Source organism: Heptranchias perlo, chromosome 5, assembly GCF_035084215.1.
Source record: "Heptranchias perlo isolate sHepPer1 chromosome 5, sHepPer1.hap1, whole genome shotgun sequence".
Lineage (NCBI taxonomy): Eukaryota > Metazoa > Chordata > Chondrichthyes > Hexanchiformes > Hexanchidae > Heptranchias > Heptranchias perlo.
The window spans coordinates 113,325,096-113,342,248 of NC_090329.1; the positions used below are offsets into that span (position 1 = coordinate 113,325,096).

The window sequence follows — 17,153 nt, forward strand, 5'->3', positions numbered from 1 at the left end:
CTTTGCTCGAAATAATCATCAGACAACACATAGATGGGAGTCTAAACGGACAATAATGAGACAATAGTTACATGTGAAAGGACATATTCGGCTATGCATACTTGCAGCCACGGCCGATATAAGAGTAAACATACACATTGATGAATATGAAAGGAAAACTCCAATCAATTGTAATTGTACATAATGTCTTTGTCCTTAGAATAACTGGTACAGATTCTTTCCGTCTTTACTACACTAGCCCTCACATTTTTAATTCATGAATTCAACACTTCAGTGTCCTTGGTTGCCTGGAGATATGGAACTCTATCTGAATTGGCAAAGCAATATCACTTGCGTGGGCTGGGAATATTTTTCATATTTATTTTCCATACTAGTGATGTCCTTACGAACCCAGATACAAACTGGACCCATGGCATGACTGCTGAAGTTGGGGCTTGCTTAACTAACCTAATCTGGTCAAAGACACTTCTTAACGTGTCTTGGCTTGGCTTCTGTGCACGTTCTCCAGAAGCTGCATGTGCTGAGCACTGGAGGACCCTCAAGGCATAGGTGTGTCACTTTAGGTATAGTCTTGCTGTACCGTTTCCTGTCTGCCCATTGCCCTGTATAGCCCGGAGCTTGAAAGGTGACTTGAATCCCTCCAAGATGGTGCTCTGTGCTTCCTTTCCAAGGTTTGCAATCACATGGCATCAGCAAGGGTTCAGAGCGACACTGGAATTAATCACATAGTTGGGAATAGCTTTCAAATTGTGCTGGTCAATATCACTGGGAAACTTTGCATCACTTGCTGGTTTCCTTCTTCGTCAAGAGATCAGCTCTTAGCTGGTATTACAAAGATAGATGACTACCAAGTTGGAGTAGCTGATAGCTTCTGTGTGCTATCAATAATCATGCAAATGTGTTCAGCCACAAGGTGGATATTGCTGACTATGAATCCTAGCACTGCATCTCTGTGAGGATCGATAAGGCAGTGGAGGATGTGGCCTGTGATTTTCTTGCATCAGCTGCTGTTGTGAACATGTTTGTGCTAATGGCGGTTCATCCACTAAGCATGATACTGCTAAGATAACTGAACTGAAGAAGGTGGTGTAAGCAAAAGATCATTAAAGCATTTTCAAAGCCCCTTTGGAGCAACTGAGAGCTGCTGATTTAATGCTTCAGGATGGTAAGAGGGTCATTAAGTAGATAGAAAAAAAGAACTTGCATTTATATAGCATTATATCACATTCTCAAATGAATTTAAATGAATAATCAAATAACCTGTTTTTGGTGGTGTTGGTTGAGGGAGGAATGTTGGCCAGGACACCGGGAGAACTCCCTGCTCTTCTTCAAATAGTGCTATAGCGTCTTTTACATTCACCTAAACATGCAGGCAGGGGTTTACTTTAACATTTCATCTGAAAGATGGCACCTCCAACAATTCAGCAGTCTCTTAGTAGCCTAGATTATGTGTTTGGCCATAGTGAGTCTTGAATCCGCAGCCTTCTGACACAGAGATCAGAATGTTACCCAAATGACATGATGAAATAATGGGCCTGATCTTGCAGGATAGCGGGGCATCTGGTGGCGCACCCTGTTAGACTTTTTTCTGAACCCTTCAGCTCAACAAGTCTTTGCGCTATAACTTGCTGGAAGTGTGAGCTGATAATGTGTGGCCTAATGAAAGATTACGCACAAATTATCTTAGATTATTTTTCCATGGTTCAAAGTTGTTGTCAATTATGGTCAAAAATGTTCATTTGGGCTAGTGCCAATGGTTGTAAAATCCAGTACTCTTCACCAAACACATGAGGATATTCTCATGAAATCTGGAAGGAGCATTATACTGACTTGGCATCTGACCCAACAGGCTGCAATACGAACCCATCTGTATGGAGGCTGGACTGTACTGTGCAGATAGAAGATCTTAATGAAGCAGTTCAATAATAGGAAGCGGACATTGCACTATTTAGCTTAGCAGCAGCTATGGATGGTATTTATAATTAATTCCAGTACCTTTCGTTGTAGGCTAGGTGGAGAAGAATGGTAATGGTTTTAGAGATCAAAGCCAAAAACCATTGACTCACCTTAGAGCTAGCCTTCCGAGACTGCAGAATAGGATTCTGCTTGAGGCAGAACACAACTGTGGTTTTCTATCTACATGAAGGGACATGCTTGTCAGATCAAAACAAGCAAGGAATTACTAATGACTATTGAGATGGAATTTCAGGTTGCTTTTGGAGGCTGACAGTGTAATCAAAAAGGAATAGGCTGGATATTGTTCTTGTGAAGACATTACATAGAATTACACAGAAAGTACAACACAGAAACAGGCTGTTTGGACCAACCACAAGCGGTAGTCCTAATCCTATCTGCCCGTTCTGTTCCCATCTCTCTTTATTCCCCTTTCTTCAACCCTTATTTAACCTATTCTTAAATGTTGACATGGTCTCTACTTCAAACAGTAACTCTGGTAGTGCATTGCAGAGACTCCCAACCCTCTGTGGTAAAATTGTTTTCCCTGCTCTGTCTTAATAGTTTACATTTAATCTTACACATATATGTCCCCTTGTTCTAGACTGTTTCACTACTGGAAAATATCTGTTTCTCTATACCTATCCCATCCCTTCTTGGTTTTAAACATCTTTATCAAATCACTTTGTGATTGCCTCTGTTCTAATGAAAACAGCCTCAATTTAGAAGGGTTTAGATAAAGTAAATAAAGAGAAACTCTTTCCATTGGTGGAAGGGTCGAGAACCAGAGGACTCAGATTTAAGGTGATTGGCAAAAGAACCAAAGGAGACGTGAGGAAAAACTTTTTTACGCAACAAGTAGTTATGATCTGGAATGCGCTGCCTGAAAGGGTGGTGGAAGCAGATTCAATCGTGGCTTTCAAGAAGGAATTGGATCAATACTTGAAGGGAAAAAATGTGCAAGGCTACGGGGAAAGAGCGGAGGAATGGGACTAACTGCATTGCTCTCACAAAGAGCCGGCACGGGCTCGATTGGCTGAATGGCCTCCTGTGCTGTAACCATTCTGATTGTATGATTCTATAATTTTTAAAATCCTTCTTCATACCATATTCCCTCATACCAGGCAGCATCCTAGTGAATTTGTACTGCACCCTTTCAATTGCCTCAACATCCTTCCTATAGTGTGGAGCCCAAAGCTGCACACGGTACTCCAACTTTGATTTTACTAAGGTTTTATATAGATTCACCATCTCAGCTATTCTATACCTCTTGCTATAAAGCCCAATATTCTATTAACTTTTTATGGTCTTATCCACTTGAGGTACTGCCCCTTTAATGTCTTGTGAACCTAAACCCCCAAATCCCTCTGCTCTTCTGATGTACTCGACCTCTCCCATTCAAAGTATAATTATTACTTTCATTTTTTCTACCTCACACTGACTGACATTGAATTCCATTTCTCACTTTTTGCCCATTCCACCATATTATTAATATTCCCTTGCAGCTTCCTTTGGTCCTCAGAATTATTTACTATGCTTCCTATTTTAGCAGCATCTGCAAACTCCGACGCCACTCCCTCTAGCCCTATATCCAAATCACTGACAGTGAACAGAAGCAGTCCCAGGACCCTGTGGGAACCCCAACCCACTACCAACGACTCTGAAAACCTGTCCTTAACTCCTATTTTCCATTTCATCTTTTCCAACTAGTTTTTAATTTAACTTGCTACCCTTTCCCTAATTCCATATTGCTTAATCTTCTCCCAGTCTCCTGTGCAGTACCTTGTCAAAGGCTTGCTACAAGTCCATGCACACTGCATCCATTATATTTCCCCCATCCACCTTATCTGTCACCTCAAAGAACTTAATTAGGTTTGTTAAGCACAATCTGCCTTTCTGAAATCTGTGTTGACTGCTTCTAATTATTTTCTCTTCAATAAGTTATTTAGTAATTTTACCTTTAATTAAAGCCTCTAAAATTTTCTCTACCGCAAATGTTAAACAAACTGGCCTGTAATTACCTGGATTAGCTCTGACTCCCTTTTTGAAGATGGTTATTATGTTGGCCATTCTACAGTCCTCCAGTACATGTCTATTCTCAGTAGAACCCTGAACTATAATTTCTAGGACCTGTGCTATTCCACCATTTCTCTCAGGATCTTTGAATGTCCCAGTACTTTTTCCTCCTTTAGATTAACTAACTTTTCTAATGCTTTTTAAAAATTAATTATATCTCTAAGACCATGTAGTGCATGCAACTTGTCATTTTCTATGAGATCACAGAATGTTGTGAAACTCGAGGAGGCCTGCTTGTATGCTTTCATCAATTTGTAACAGGCTTTCAATATAGTGGCTCATGCAGCCCAATGAAGAAAATCAAAGCTATAGGGTATACTTGGACAAATCTTGGGAATTTATCTGGGATGTGTACTTCAGCTCTAAGATCTGTGTAAGAGTAGATTGGAGATTCACTGAGCCTGTATCTCTTGCCTCATTGTGGCATGCTTGTTCACTGTTAGCCCTTCTATTCAATGTCATCATCATTGGTGTTTTGGGTGGTAAGTGATTGTTGGTGGTGCCATCTTTTGGATGACACATTAAACCAAGGCCCCATCTGCCTATTCATTTGGATATGAGATCCCATGGCACTTTTTTGAAGTTGAATAAGGAGTTCCCTGGTATCTGGCCAACATTCATCTATCAACCAACATCACCAAAACAAATTAACTGGTTGATTATCTCATTCCCATTTGTGGGCCCTTGTGTGCAAATTGGCAGTTCGCTGGGGTGTGCTGTTGCTGCCAAGAGAATCTTTGATGCTGAAGCTGGGTAGGAAAAGAGGAAAAATGTGCCACTCCCTGCTGGTTCTTTCCTTTATTAGCCGAGGCATAGAATATAAGAGCAGGGAGGTTATACTAGAACTGTATAAAACACTAGTTAGGCCACAGCTTGAGTACTGCATACAGTTCTGGTCACCACATTACAGGAAGGATGTGATTGCACTCGAGTGGGTACAGAGGAGATTTACGAGGATGTTGCCAGGGCTGAAGAATTTTAGCTATGAGGAACGATTGGATAGGCTGGGGTTGTTTTCATTGGAACAGAGGAGGCTGAGGAGTGATTTAATTGAGGTGTATAAAATTATGAGGGGCCTAGACAGAGTGGATAGGGAGGAACTATTTCCCTTATCTGAGGGGTTAGTGACCAGGGGGCATAGATTTAAAGTAATTGGTAGAAGGATTAGAGGGGAGCTGAGGAGAATTTTTTCACCCAGAGGGTGGTGGGGGTCTGGAACTCACTGCCTGAAAGGGTGGTAGAGGCACTCTCAACTCATTTAAAAAGTACTTAGATGTGCACTTGAAGTGCCGTAACCTCTAGAGATACAGACCAAATGCTGGAAATTGGGATTAAGATGGATAGCTTTTTTTCGGCCGGCAAGGACACGATGGGCCAAATGGCCTCCTTCTGTGCCGTAACTTTCTATGATTCTGTGGTGATGGGCAAACATAGTGCCCAATAATCAACAATTTTTTCTTATGGACCAACACTCACCAGGATCTGTGTTAAGTAAGGACTCTGTAAGATAACTCCTTCAAATAGCTATGAGTGAGTTAATTTAGCAGGTTTTATTTAAGTATTTTTGAGTTCCATTTCTGGAAAGCAAATTTAAGAGGAATTTTGCTGTCTCTGAGATCACAGTGCCTCTACTGTGTGTCAGGTAGAGCTGCATGCTGTTACAGGAATACACACAGTATCACCTTTATTTAAAAGCTGTGATGGGCAACAAAAGAATCCTAACACCAAGTATGATCAGTCCAACAGTGTATATGGGAGGTTCATCTTAGTCAAATTCCATCTCAGAAGAGAGGAAAAACCTGTTAGCTCACTGTGTGGCAGCTCTGGAAAAGTCCTCTGGCCAAATCACCATTTCCCCTTGTCTAAAGGAGGAAGTTTGATTTCGGTCAGGAACTTTAAAAAAAAAACAAACACTAACTTTTGTTTAAAAAGCAAAGTTGTTTTTATTTTTTTCTCTTTCAATACTCTCATGTTTAGGTTGCCCATTGTTGCTTCCCTCTCCTGCCACCACATTTCCTCCTTCAACTTGGAGTTTTATTCAACAAACTGGCAGGCAGCACCTGTAAAGAACAAACAGGAAATGAGCTTGCACAGGACAAAGCAGTTATACCAGCCTCGTGAGATGGAAAATTCCAGTGTTATACTGTAGGTCCTCCAGCTGCACAGTGTGTCCTTCAGTGCTCCCGGGCTCTCTGGCCACTCTTTGCTGGTGGGAGGCCAGCTCTTTACTTTTGAAAGCTGCTAAGGAAAAATAATTCAGAAAATATATTATGAGCGTTTTAAGAATTAAATTGCCAGGTTCCTACCGGCAAAGAGCAGCCAGCAAGTCCTGGGGATACTGTGGCAAAATAAAGTGCAAGAAGGAGATGAAGGGGAAGGTAGATTGAGGAAGACTGAACACATAGGGTGACCGTAGACAAAGGAGGAGAGATTTTCCCAGGCAGTAAAGAGTAATGGGGCTAGAGACATTTCATCAGGTCTCCAAACCCCCGCCCCCCCAGGCCTGCAGCTATGCTCCTGTTTCTGCCCTCCTCCCCATCTCATTGCAAGACTGTGCCAGGGGGGCTAACCTGTGCCAGAAATGCTCCTGAACTATGCAAATAGACAGGCCAGGAAAATTGCAGCGTATGCTTCCTGTTGAGGACCCAGATAGGAAAACTGCCCTAAGATATGCTACAAGGGCAGGTACAAAGCAGCAGAGTAGAAGTGGGGAAGTAAGAAAGTGGAGATGACAAAAGGGGCAAGGCAATGGGGAGAGGGTTAAAGAGTGGGAATGGTGATGGCAGGGTAACACTGAGACTATGACGGGAGAATGAGAGAGGAAGAAGAAAATGGTGACAGCAAGAGGGAAAGAGTGAGGGGAAGGGGAGAAATAGTGGCAACAGGTAAAGAGAGACTAGTAGCAAGGGTGAAGGAAAAAAGGATGAACAAAGGCAGAAAGGAAGAAAGGGAACAAGACAAGAGGAAAGAAAAAAAAACTTACTTTAATGTAGTGCATCCTCAGGACGTCCCAAAGCACCTCATTGTAGTCACTGTTGTAATGTAGGGAAATGTGACTGTCAAATTGTACACAGCAAAGTCCCACAAACAACGAGATCAATGACCAGATAATTCATATAGTGATGTTGGCCAGGACACTGGGACAACTGCCCTGCTCTTTTTTGAATAGTGCCATGAGATCTTTTATGTCCACCTGAGAGGACAGACAGGACCTTGATTTAAAATTTCATTTGAAAGATGGCACCTTTGACAGTGCAACACTCTCAGTACTGCACTGAACTGTCAGCCTGCATTGTGCTTATTTCTCTGGAGTGGGGCTTGAAGCCATGATATTCTGACTGAGAGGCAAGGGTTCTAGCATTGAGCGAAGGACGACAAGAAGTGGAAGTATGAAGGGAATGCAAGAGGTGGAAAGGCATGGAGAGAAGTGGATACAAAGATGCGCATCAGGGAATGAACAGAAGTGCCAAACAATGGTGAAGGGGTAGAACGTAACAGTGGTGATATGCTGTGGAAAATGGGTAAGGAAATAGATAAGAATGAGGAGGGAGAGACTCAGCAACACAAAGATGACATGACAGATAAGACAGATAACATATCCAATGACTTCCTGTGAGCAATGCCACAAAAGATCTACAAAAAGAAATAACTTGCATTTATATAGTGCCCTTCACGACCTCAGGACGTCCCAAAGCACGTTACAGCCAATGAAGTACTTTTGAAGTGTAGTCACTGTTATAATGTAGGAGTGTATCTGTACATTTAATGGTTGCTTGGGAATTTTACCTAATTTTGGGAGCTGAGGGGAAACAACAGAACTTTCTCAGGAAACTAAATGTGTCTCTGCAGGAATTGCAGTGACTGCATCAGCATGAATTCCTCTTTGGGCTACTTTAATGCAATTGTTATCCTATTTAAAGTAAATGGATTCATGATTTTTTAAAAATAGTCTTCAATTTTATATGAAAGACTTGCATTTATATAGCTCCTTTCACGACCTCAGGACATCCCAAAGCGCTTCACAGCCAATGAAGCACTTTTGAAGTGTATCACTGTTGTAATGTAAGACATGTGGCAGCCAGTTTGCATACAGCAAGGTCCCACAAACAGCAATGTGAGAATGACCAGATAATCTGTTTTAGTGATGTTAGTTGAAGGATAAATATTGGCCGGGACACCGGAGAGATCCCCCCTGCTCTTCTTTGAAATAGTGCCATGGGATCTTTTAAGTCCACCCGAGAGGGAAGATGGGGCCTCGGTTTAACAAGGGAGAGTGTTTCAGACATGGAGGAGAGAGAGGGAGACGCTTAGGCACCGGGGACGGTGGGGGTGAGAGGGAGAGGGAGAGGGAGAGAGAAAAATTCAGACAAAGAGAAAAGTTCAGACATAAGGAGAAGTAGGAGTTCAGGGTGAAACAAAAGTTCAGCTACATAGAAAGAGTTCAGCAACACATAGAGAGATGGATAGTAATGCAAACATGTAAAATCATAGAAGTTCATAACACAGAAGATCTGTGAACTCACTGTGTCAATGGCAGCTCTTTGAAAGAGTAATTCAAAACTAATCCTACTGCCCTGCTCTTTCCCAATAGCCCTGTATCTTCTTCTACTTCAAATTTTTATCCAGTTTTGCCTTAAAAGATGTAATGGTCTCTATCACGACTCCCATTCCATTTATCCCCTCTGACAATTTTAAAAGGATGATAACTTGTCACTGACTGCCCAAGCATTGGACATAGTCTTTTGCTTTTCACCCCATCATAACTTTTTAAACCTCTTAAATCTCCTCCACTCTAGTGACAGATAGTCCCAGTATCTCAACTTTCCTCATAATTATATGAGAAGTTCAGGTTCAAGGAGAAATAGTTCAGACACACAGAAGAATATGTTCAAACTCTCAAGGAAAAGCAGCATTAAACACACAGTGAGAGGGAGAGTTGTTCAGACATGTGGAAATAGAAATGTTGACACAATAAATGGGTAGTAAGAGGAAGGGTGGGGCCGATTAGGGACCAAAAAGGAAATCTATTCATGGAGGCAGAGGGCGTGGCCCAGGTACTAAATGAGTACTTTGCATCTGTCTTTACTAAGGAAGAAGATGCTGCCAAAGTCTCAGTAAAGGAGATGTAGTTGAGATACTGGATGGGCTAAAAATTGATAAAGAGGAGGTACTAGAAAGGCTAGCTGTACTTAAAGTAGATAAGTCACCCAGTTCGGATGGGATGCATCCTAGGTTGCTGAAGGAAGGAAGTGTAGAAATTGCGGAGGTACTGGCCATAATCTTCCAAACATCCATAGATATGGGGGTGATGCCAGAGGACTGGAGAATTGCAAATGTTACACCCTTGTTCAAAAAAGGGTGTAAGGATAAACCCAGCAACTATAGGCCAGTCAGTTTAACCTCGGTGGTGGGGTAACTTTTAGAAACTGTAATCCGGGACAGAATTAACAGTCACTTGGACAAGTGTGGATTGATTAGGGAAAGCCAGCACAGATTTGTCAAAGGCAAATCGGGTTTAACTAACTTGATAAGAGTTTTTTGATGAGGTAACAGAGAGGGTAGATGAGGGCAATGCAGTTAATGTGGTGTATATGGACTTTCAAAAGGCGTTTGATAAAGTGCCGCATAATAGGCTTCTCATCAAGATTGAAGCCCAAGGAATAAAAGGGACAGTAGCAGCATGGATACAGAATTGGCTAAGTAACAGGGAACAGAGAGTAGCGGTGAACAGTTGTTTTTCGGACTGGAGGGAGGTGTACAGTGGTGTTCCCCAGGAGTCGGTACTGGGACCACTGCTTTTCTTGATATATATTGACGACTTGGACTTGGGTGCAGAGGACACAATTTCCAAATTTGCAGATGACACAAAACTTGGAAGTGTAGTGAACAGTGGGGAGGATAGTGATAGATTTCAAGAGGATATAGACAGGCTGGTGGCATGGGCAGAAACGTGGCAGATGAAATTTAACGCAGAAAAATGCGAGGTGATACATTTCGGTAGGAAGAATGAGGAGAGGCAATATAAACTAGAGGGCACAATTCTAAAAGGGGTACAGGAACAGAGCGATCTGGGGGCAGGGCAGGTTGAGAAAGCAGTTAAAAAAGCATACGGGATCATGGGCTTTATAAATAGAGGCACAGAGTACAAAAGAATGGACATCATGATGAACCTTTATAAAACCCTGGTTCGATCACAATTGGAGTATCGTGTCCAGTTCTGGACACCGCACTGTAGGAAAGATGTGAAGGCCTTAGAGAGAGTGCAGAAAAGATTTACTAGAATGATTCCAGGGATGAGGGACTTTAGTTACATGGATTGACTGGAGAAGCTGAGTTTGTTCTCCTTGGAACAGAGAAGGTTGCGAGGAGATTTGATAGAGGTATTCAAAATCATGAAAGGTCTAGACAGAGTAGATAGAGAGAAACTGTTCCCATTGGCGGAAGGGTCAAGAACCAGAGGTGATTGGCAAAAGAACCAAAGGTGATATGAGGAAAAACTTTTTTACACAGCAAGTGGTTAGGATCCGGAATGCACTGCCCGAGGAGGTGGTGGAGGCAGATTCAATCATGGCTTTCAAAAGGGAACTGGATAAATACTTGAAAGGAAAAAAATTTGCAGGGCTACAGGGATAGGGCAGGGGAGTGGGACTAGCTGGATTGCTCTTGCATAGAGCCGGCACAGACTCGATGGGCCGAATGGCCTCCTTCCATGCTGCAACCTTTCTATAATTCTGAAGGAGAGAAGTCAGATACATGGGGAGATGCAGTAAGGGAGAAGCAAAGACACAAAGGCAAAGAGAAATATAGAGGGACTTTCAGCCAATGATGGACACACACATGCAGTGGCAAGAGAGGAGACCATAAATATCCACGGGCTACATATGTATAATGAGAGATATGAGAACGTAGTCACGCACAAGGGCAGGGATTGGTTTTGATTAGTTATGGCCACTGATAAACTTGTTGCATGGGCCCATGGAAACGTGCTTATGAAATGTGAAAACAAAATCATATTGCTCCAAAGCTTCATGATTTTGCTCCAACAAAATACGATGCACCCACCCCTGTAATGACCAAAAAAAAAGTGGTTACATATGTACAAAGGTGACAGATTGTTATGTACTGTATTATGCTGTTACTTTTTAATAATACTAATTTCTCCTCTTTGACCTGGTTTCTTTATAACATGCATTACCCTGGCTGAGAGGCTAACAAGCAACTAAATAACAGGCCTTTGCCAAAAGCAGCAAAGAGGGAATTCCCTCTCTCATTTTTCTTTCCTTAGAATATGGAGAATTACCTTTCTTCCTCCCCAGATCTTCTGTTAGTTGAAATCAGAAAGTCACCATGTGCGATACGACCATTCCATGATACACAAAGCAGGAATTCCAAGGTGTAGTGACATGCAGGGTCAGTTACCTGATTTTGACAACGCAACTTCCAATAACTTTTAAACTCAGAAACAGTAGCAAGCAAGGCTTTTATTACAATTGAGGATATAAAATAAATTCACAGAACTCGTTAGTTATAACAGTCTTTTTTTAAAATCAGCAAAGTTTTTTTTAACATTTTTTATGCCAAAAGCAATTAATAATATGCTTTATAATTCCAGTGATGCTTTTCTATTCTCACGATGACATCTTTGTATTGCCATTGTTGAAAGCTATGAAATCACAGTAACAAAGCTTCAGAAGCTCACACATCAGATACATTACACAGTAGTAAAACTAAGAAAATGTTCATATTCATTTGCTCATACACAAAAGGGGAAAATATGATAAGCACATAACCTTCACAAGGAAAACTGGGAATAACAAGTGCAGTTTCCAAATGCTCAGTAATGTGTGATTATAATGTAATTTTTGGCGGTGATAAAGTTCATCATGCCCTTATTTCCGCTACATTACACTCTTTCTTTTAGAGTCTAAGTAGACAATTACTTATAAAAAATATTAAATACATTGGAATACTTTATCTAGAAGATTATGGAGATAACAGTGCTTTAAGAAAAAACTAAGCCTAGCAGTGAAGTCCTTTATTCTATAGATTGGTAAGAATATTGTAGAATATACACAGCATATTTTATTAATCTACAGGCAAATTAACATTTTAAAATAATTTGTCTCAGGCAATTAATTAAGGATTTTTTTGCCTTTGTAAGTAGTGCTTGTCTCATCTATAAAATATATGCGAGAACCTTTCTACAGACAATGGTTCTACTATCTGTCAATCTGAATAAGTAGAATACTACTTTTAAAAAACTTGATTGCAGATTAAATAATTGACTTTTTAGAAAAAAAACTTATTTTTTTTACAAATATGTTTGAAATTTAAACACAGCTTTCTTTCTGAAAGCCTTAGCTGCTCCATTTATGTATAGATACACTACTGCTGAGGTAAAGGATGAAAGGGAGATTTGTAGAAATTCACCCACAATTAACATTTTAGTGTGCAGCTAGAGATTGTTGTAGAGTTCGTACGGGCTGCCGGATCTGTTGTATGGTTATGTTTATTGCTGGATCAGCACTCTCAAAACATGCAGTTTATGGAACTAGTTTATAAACATGGAAACTATTCTAGGAAATACATTTATATACAGCTGAAATCAGAATACATTGTCTTGAGCTGCAATTACTTTTTTTTAAAAACCATTACACTTTAATTCCACACCACAGTAGCGCATTTACAGAAATGCAGGATGTAAACATCAGGGGAACAGGATATTAGATTACAGACAGTGCACCGTCATTGTTCTTTGACAGGTTTAAAACCGCCATAGTTCATTCACTGACTAGCTATGAAACCCTTTTTCATGAGTGAATGAACAGCAGTGCCCAGCACCTGCTATCGCATTCTGTTATGCTGCTGCTATTATTAGACGGGTGTAATGCAGGAATACAGTGGGACAGATTTCTGCTTTTTTAATGCACAAGTGCAAACATGGATTTCTTGCAGAACACAATCAATCCCTGTGCAATCTCATAATTTTTTCCTACTTGTGCACAGCACCCGCAGAATTTAGTATGTGGACATCTTGTGAATTGTAGACAGGAGAAATGGACATAGAGGGCACGCAAAAGGTTGTTCTCCTTCTGTGATTTGAAAACCTACCATAAAAACAGTCTCATCTGCATAAAGTCTCGACAGATTTAAGTTCACAGTTCAAAGTGGGATAACTGCCTTACTGGGTAGTGCTGTAAGTTTTACCATCCTAGTGCTTATAAGGAATTGAGAATTTCATGTGGTGTGGTCTTAGCATCAGTAACAAATTGAAAATAATTTTTCTGGGTGCAAATAGTGGGGAAACAAAAGAATAATCTTTTCTTAAAGTTAGGACACTGCAAAGTGCTAACAATTTGAAGACATTTAATTCTGTTATATTGCTTTTATTTTCAGTGAGTGGCATATCATGTGAAAACAGCAACAATTTTCATAGAAAATTATCCATTTCACACAGATTTGTTGTTAAACGGACTGTAAAAGCAGGTTATTTGAGTGAGTTTGCATATGATGAAATAAAGCAAAATAAAGTTGTGGATACAGGGCTGGGGGAAAGAAGAGGTTGATGGTTTTGTTGAAAAGAAACATCACAGGCTCATCGTATGTGGTATGTGTTAAAGGAACTATTTGGGTACTGGATCAATCCAGCTACTTCATGCCAGCATGCTGATTCCTTCATTGCCCAGTACCTCTGTTAGCATGAACTTTTAGCATCTATGGTGCTCTAATTGCATATATGTCACAAAAATGAAACCCTGCAGGCAGTATACCATTCTTAATTATGCAGGCAGGAACAAGATCTACCCAAGGCAGTAACCTTCCTGCTGTCATAGGAACAGAAGTAGGCCATTCAGTCCTTCGAGCCTGTTCCACCATTTTGTTAATTCATGGTTGATCTGTACCTTAACTCCATTTATCCGCCTTTGCTCCATTCCCTCGATGCCCTTACCCAATAAAAACCTATTGAGCTCAGTCTTGAAAATTTCAATTGACCCAGCATCCACAGCTCCATTCATACATCTAGATCCAACACAATACCTCAGAATCAACTGCATGTCACAACACATGGTGCATTTCAGTGTCACCAGTAGACTTATTTATTGGTATTAATCAGACTCCTCAGATTGACAGCAGTTGGACTGGTAGATAAGGTCAAATTATGTTGGCTGGTGACACTGGCTACATACATTAGATGATGTGGCTTTCTCTGAATTATAAAACATCGCCATTACCCTGATTTGACAAACATATATAGAATGTGAGACAAAATGCATTACATGTGTCCTTTTCTCATATGTGGCTGTTTTTCTCTGATACAGAGGAAGAAGGGTGGACAGAAAGTACAACTCAGCTGGCACCAATAGAACTGCATTACAATATTTAGATCTAAGGCACTGCAACTCATGCTGGAAGGTAAATGTAACTGCAACATTAGTATAGGATGTTGCTCATAAGGTAACTAGTTGTCTGCTTCACTAGACTACCAATGAGATCTCTCATCAAATGCTCAATGTTGCATTCAGAAAGATGTAAAATTGACCTGATCACCTCAGTAATGCAACCTGTTGATCCTTAATGCCTGGATGAAAAATATCCGTTAGAACTAGTTTTCAGCCAATTAGAAGGCAATTTTGGACAACACAGGCCTCTTCAACATAGTCAGGAAAATAGGTAAATTTAATTGTTAAAGTTAAGAAGAGAGTTAATAGCAAAGTTAAAATAAGTATATTTAGAAATCAAGTAAATTAAAGTTAAAACAAAAATAGGAAAGACATGGGAAGACATAACCTAGTTAACCTCGCACTCACCAAACTACCTGTTGCAGCTATGTTTGGCAAAGATAGCACTGGTAAGAGTGACCATCGCACAGTCCTTATGAAGGCAAAGTCTTAATTTCACAATGAGAACATTCTCCATCAAATAGTGAGGCACTATCACCATATTAAGTGGGACTGAATAAGGACAGATTTAGCAGTCCAAATCTGGACATCCATGAGGCGCTGTGGGCCATCAGCAGCAACAGAATTGTATACCACCACAATGTGTAACTTAATGGCCCGGCACATCCCTTATTCCTTGACCACCATCAAGTCAGGAGTCCAACCTTGGTTCAGTGGGGAGTGTAGAAAGGCATGCCAGGAGCAGCATCAGGCATACCTTAGAATGAGGTATCAACTTAGTGAAACTACTACATAGAGCTACCTGCATGCTAAGCACCAATGTCAGCAGGCTATATAAAGAGCTAAGTGGTCCCACAACCAATGGATCAGAGTAAAGTACTGTAGCCCTACCACATCCAGTTGAGAATGGTGATGGTCAACCAGGGAACTAACAGGAGGAAGTAGTTCTATGAACATTCCCATTCTCAATCATGGTGGAGCCCAGCACGAGTGCAAGAGACAAAGCTGAAGTGTTTACAAGTGTCTTCAGTCAAAATTGTGAAATGAATGATCCTACGTGGCCTCCTCCCAAGATCCCCATTGTAAACGCCATGATTATGTCCCTCCAATTTGATTCACTCATGTGACATTAAGAAATGGCTGAGTGCACTGGACACAGCAAAGATTATGAGCTCTGACAACATCCTGGCTGCAGTGTTGAAGACCTGTGCACCAGAGTTAACTGTTCTTCCAACCAAGCGGTTCCATAACAGCTATGACACTGGCATCTACCTGACAATGTGGAAGATTTCCCAGGTATGTTCTGTCACAAAAAAATAGGATAAAGCTAAGGCCCTATCACCCTATCAGCTTTAATATAATGATGGAATGAGCCATCAATAGTACCATTAAGTGACATCTACTCACCAATAACTTGCTCACCAATGTTCTGGTCAGACTGCACCACAATCATTCAGCTCCAGATCTCATCACAGTCTTGAATCAGACGTGGACACCAGCCAAATTCTAGATGGTAGCTGCCCTCGATATCAAGGTAGTATTTAACCAAGTATGGCACCAGGAAAATCTAACAGAACTAAGCTTAAGGAGTCAAAGGAAAAGTTCTCTGATGGCTGCAGTCATACTTGACACAAAGGAAGATCGTTGTGATGGTTCAGAAACCAATTATCGCAAACCCAGGACAGCAATTCAGTGTTTCCTCATGGAAGTGTCCTCAGCTGATTCATTCAGCTGCTTCATCAATGACTTTCCCTCCATCGTAAGATCATGAGTCGGGCTGTTCCCTGACAATTCAAGTGTTTGGCTTCATTCACAACTCCTCCAGGAATGAAGCAGTCCATGCCAGCCTAGAGTAGGGCTGGGCTGACCAAATGGAAGGTAACATTCGTGCCACATAACTGCTGGGTAATGACCATCTTGAACAAAAGAAATCTCAGTCAAATTCCCCACCATTAACATCTTGGAGGTCACCACTGAAAAGAAACTTACCTGGACCAAACATATGAACACCATGGCTACAAGATCAAGGCTCTGTTACAAATGGATCACCTCCTGATCCTTCATGTGTCTCCACCATCTACAAGGCTTAAGTCAATGCGATGGAAATACTTACCACTCACCTGGATTGGTGCAGTGCAACAACACTCTAGAAGCTTGACACCATCCAAGGTAGAGCAGTTCGCTTGATTAACACCCGTCACTGGACTTAATATCCAACCCCTCCATCATTAACACAGTGTGGCTGCAGTATGTACATTCTACAGGGTACACTAAAGCAACTCACCAAGGTAACTTTGACAGCACTTCCCTGCCCTGGAACCTCCACCACCAAGAAGGACAAATGCAGCAATGTCATGGGAATATCATCACCTCCAAGTCACACATCATCTTTACTTGAACATATATCGCTGTTCCTTCATTATCACTGGGTCAATATCCTAGAATTCTCTAACTAATACAGCCATCACCCCTGTGCTCGCTGACCTGCATTGGCTCCCAGTCCGGCAACACCTCGATTTTAAAATTCTCATCCTTGTTTTCAAATCCCTCCATGGCCTTGCCCCTCCCTATCTCTGTAACCTCCTCCAGCCCTACAACCCTCTGAGATCTCTGCGCTCCTCCAATTCTGGCCTATTGCGGATCCCTGATTTTCATCACTCCACCACTGACAGCCGTGCCTTCAGCTGCCTAGTCCCTAAGCTCTGGAATTCCTTCCCTAAACTT

General features: G+C 41.2%; 1 protein-coding gene across 2 annotated transcripts in view; it reads right to left on the minus strand.

Annotated features, from left to right (window-relative positions):
* Window positions 1-5,987: 5,987 nt before the first annotated feature.
* Window positions 5,988-17,153, minus strand: part of cdk19 (cyclin dependent kinase 19) — a 272,731-nt gene continuing 261,565 nt past the window's right edge. The window contains exon 14 of one of the 2 annotated variants that reach the window (XM_067985049.1): window positions 5,988-6,089. In XM_067985049.1, coding sequence (XP_067841150.1) covers window positions 6,068-6,089 — 22 coding nt within the window. In that variant the 3' untranslated portion in view covers window positions 5,988-6,067. Of the gene's footprint in view, window positions 6,090-11,492; window positions 16,346-17,153 lie in introns of those variants that run through there. The other variant, XM_067985048.1, reaches the window with a different exon arrangement.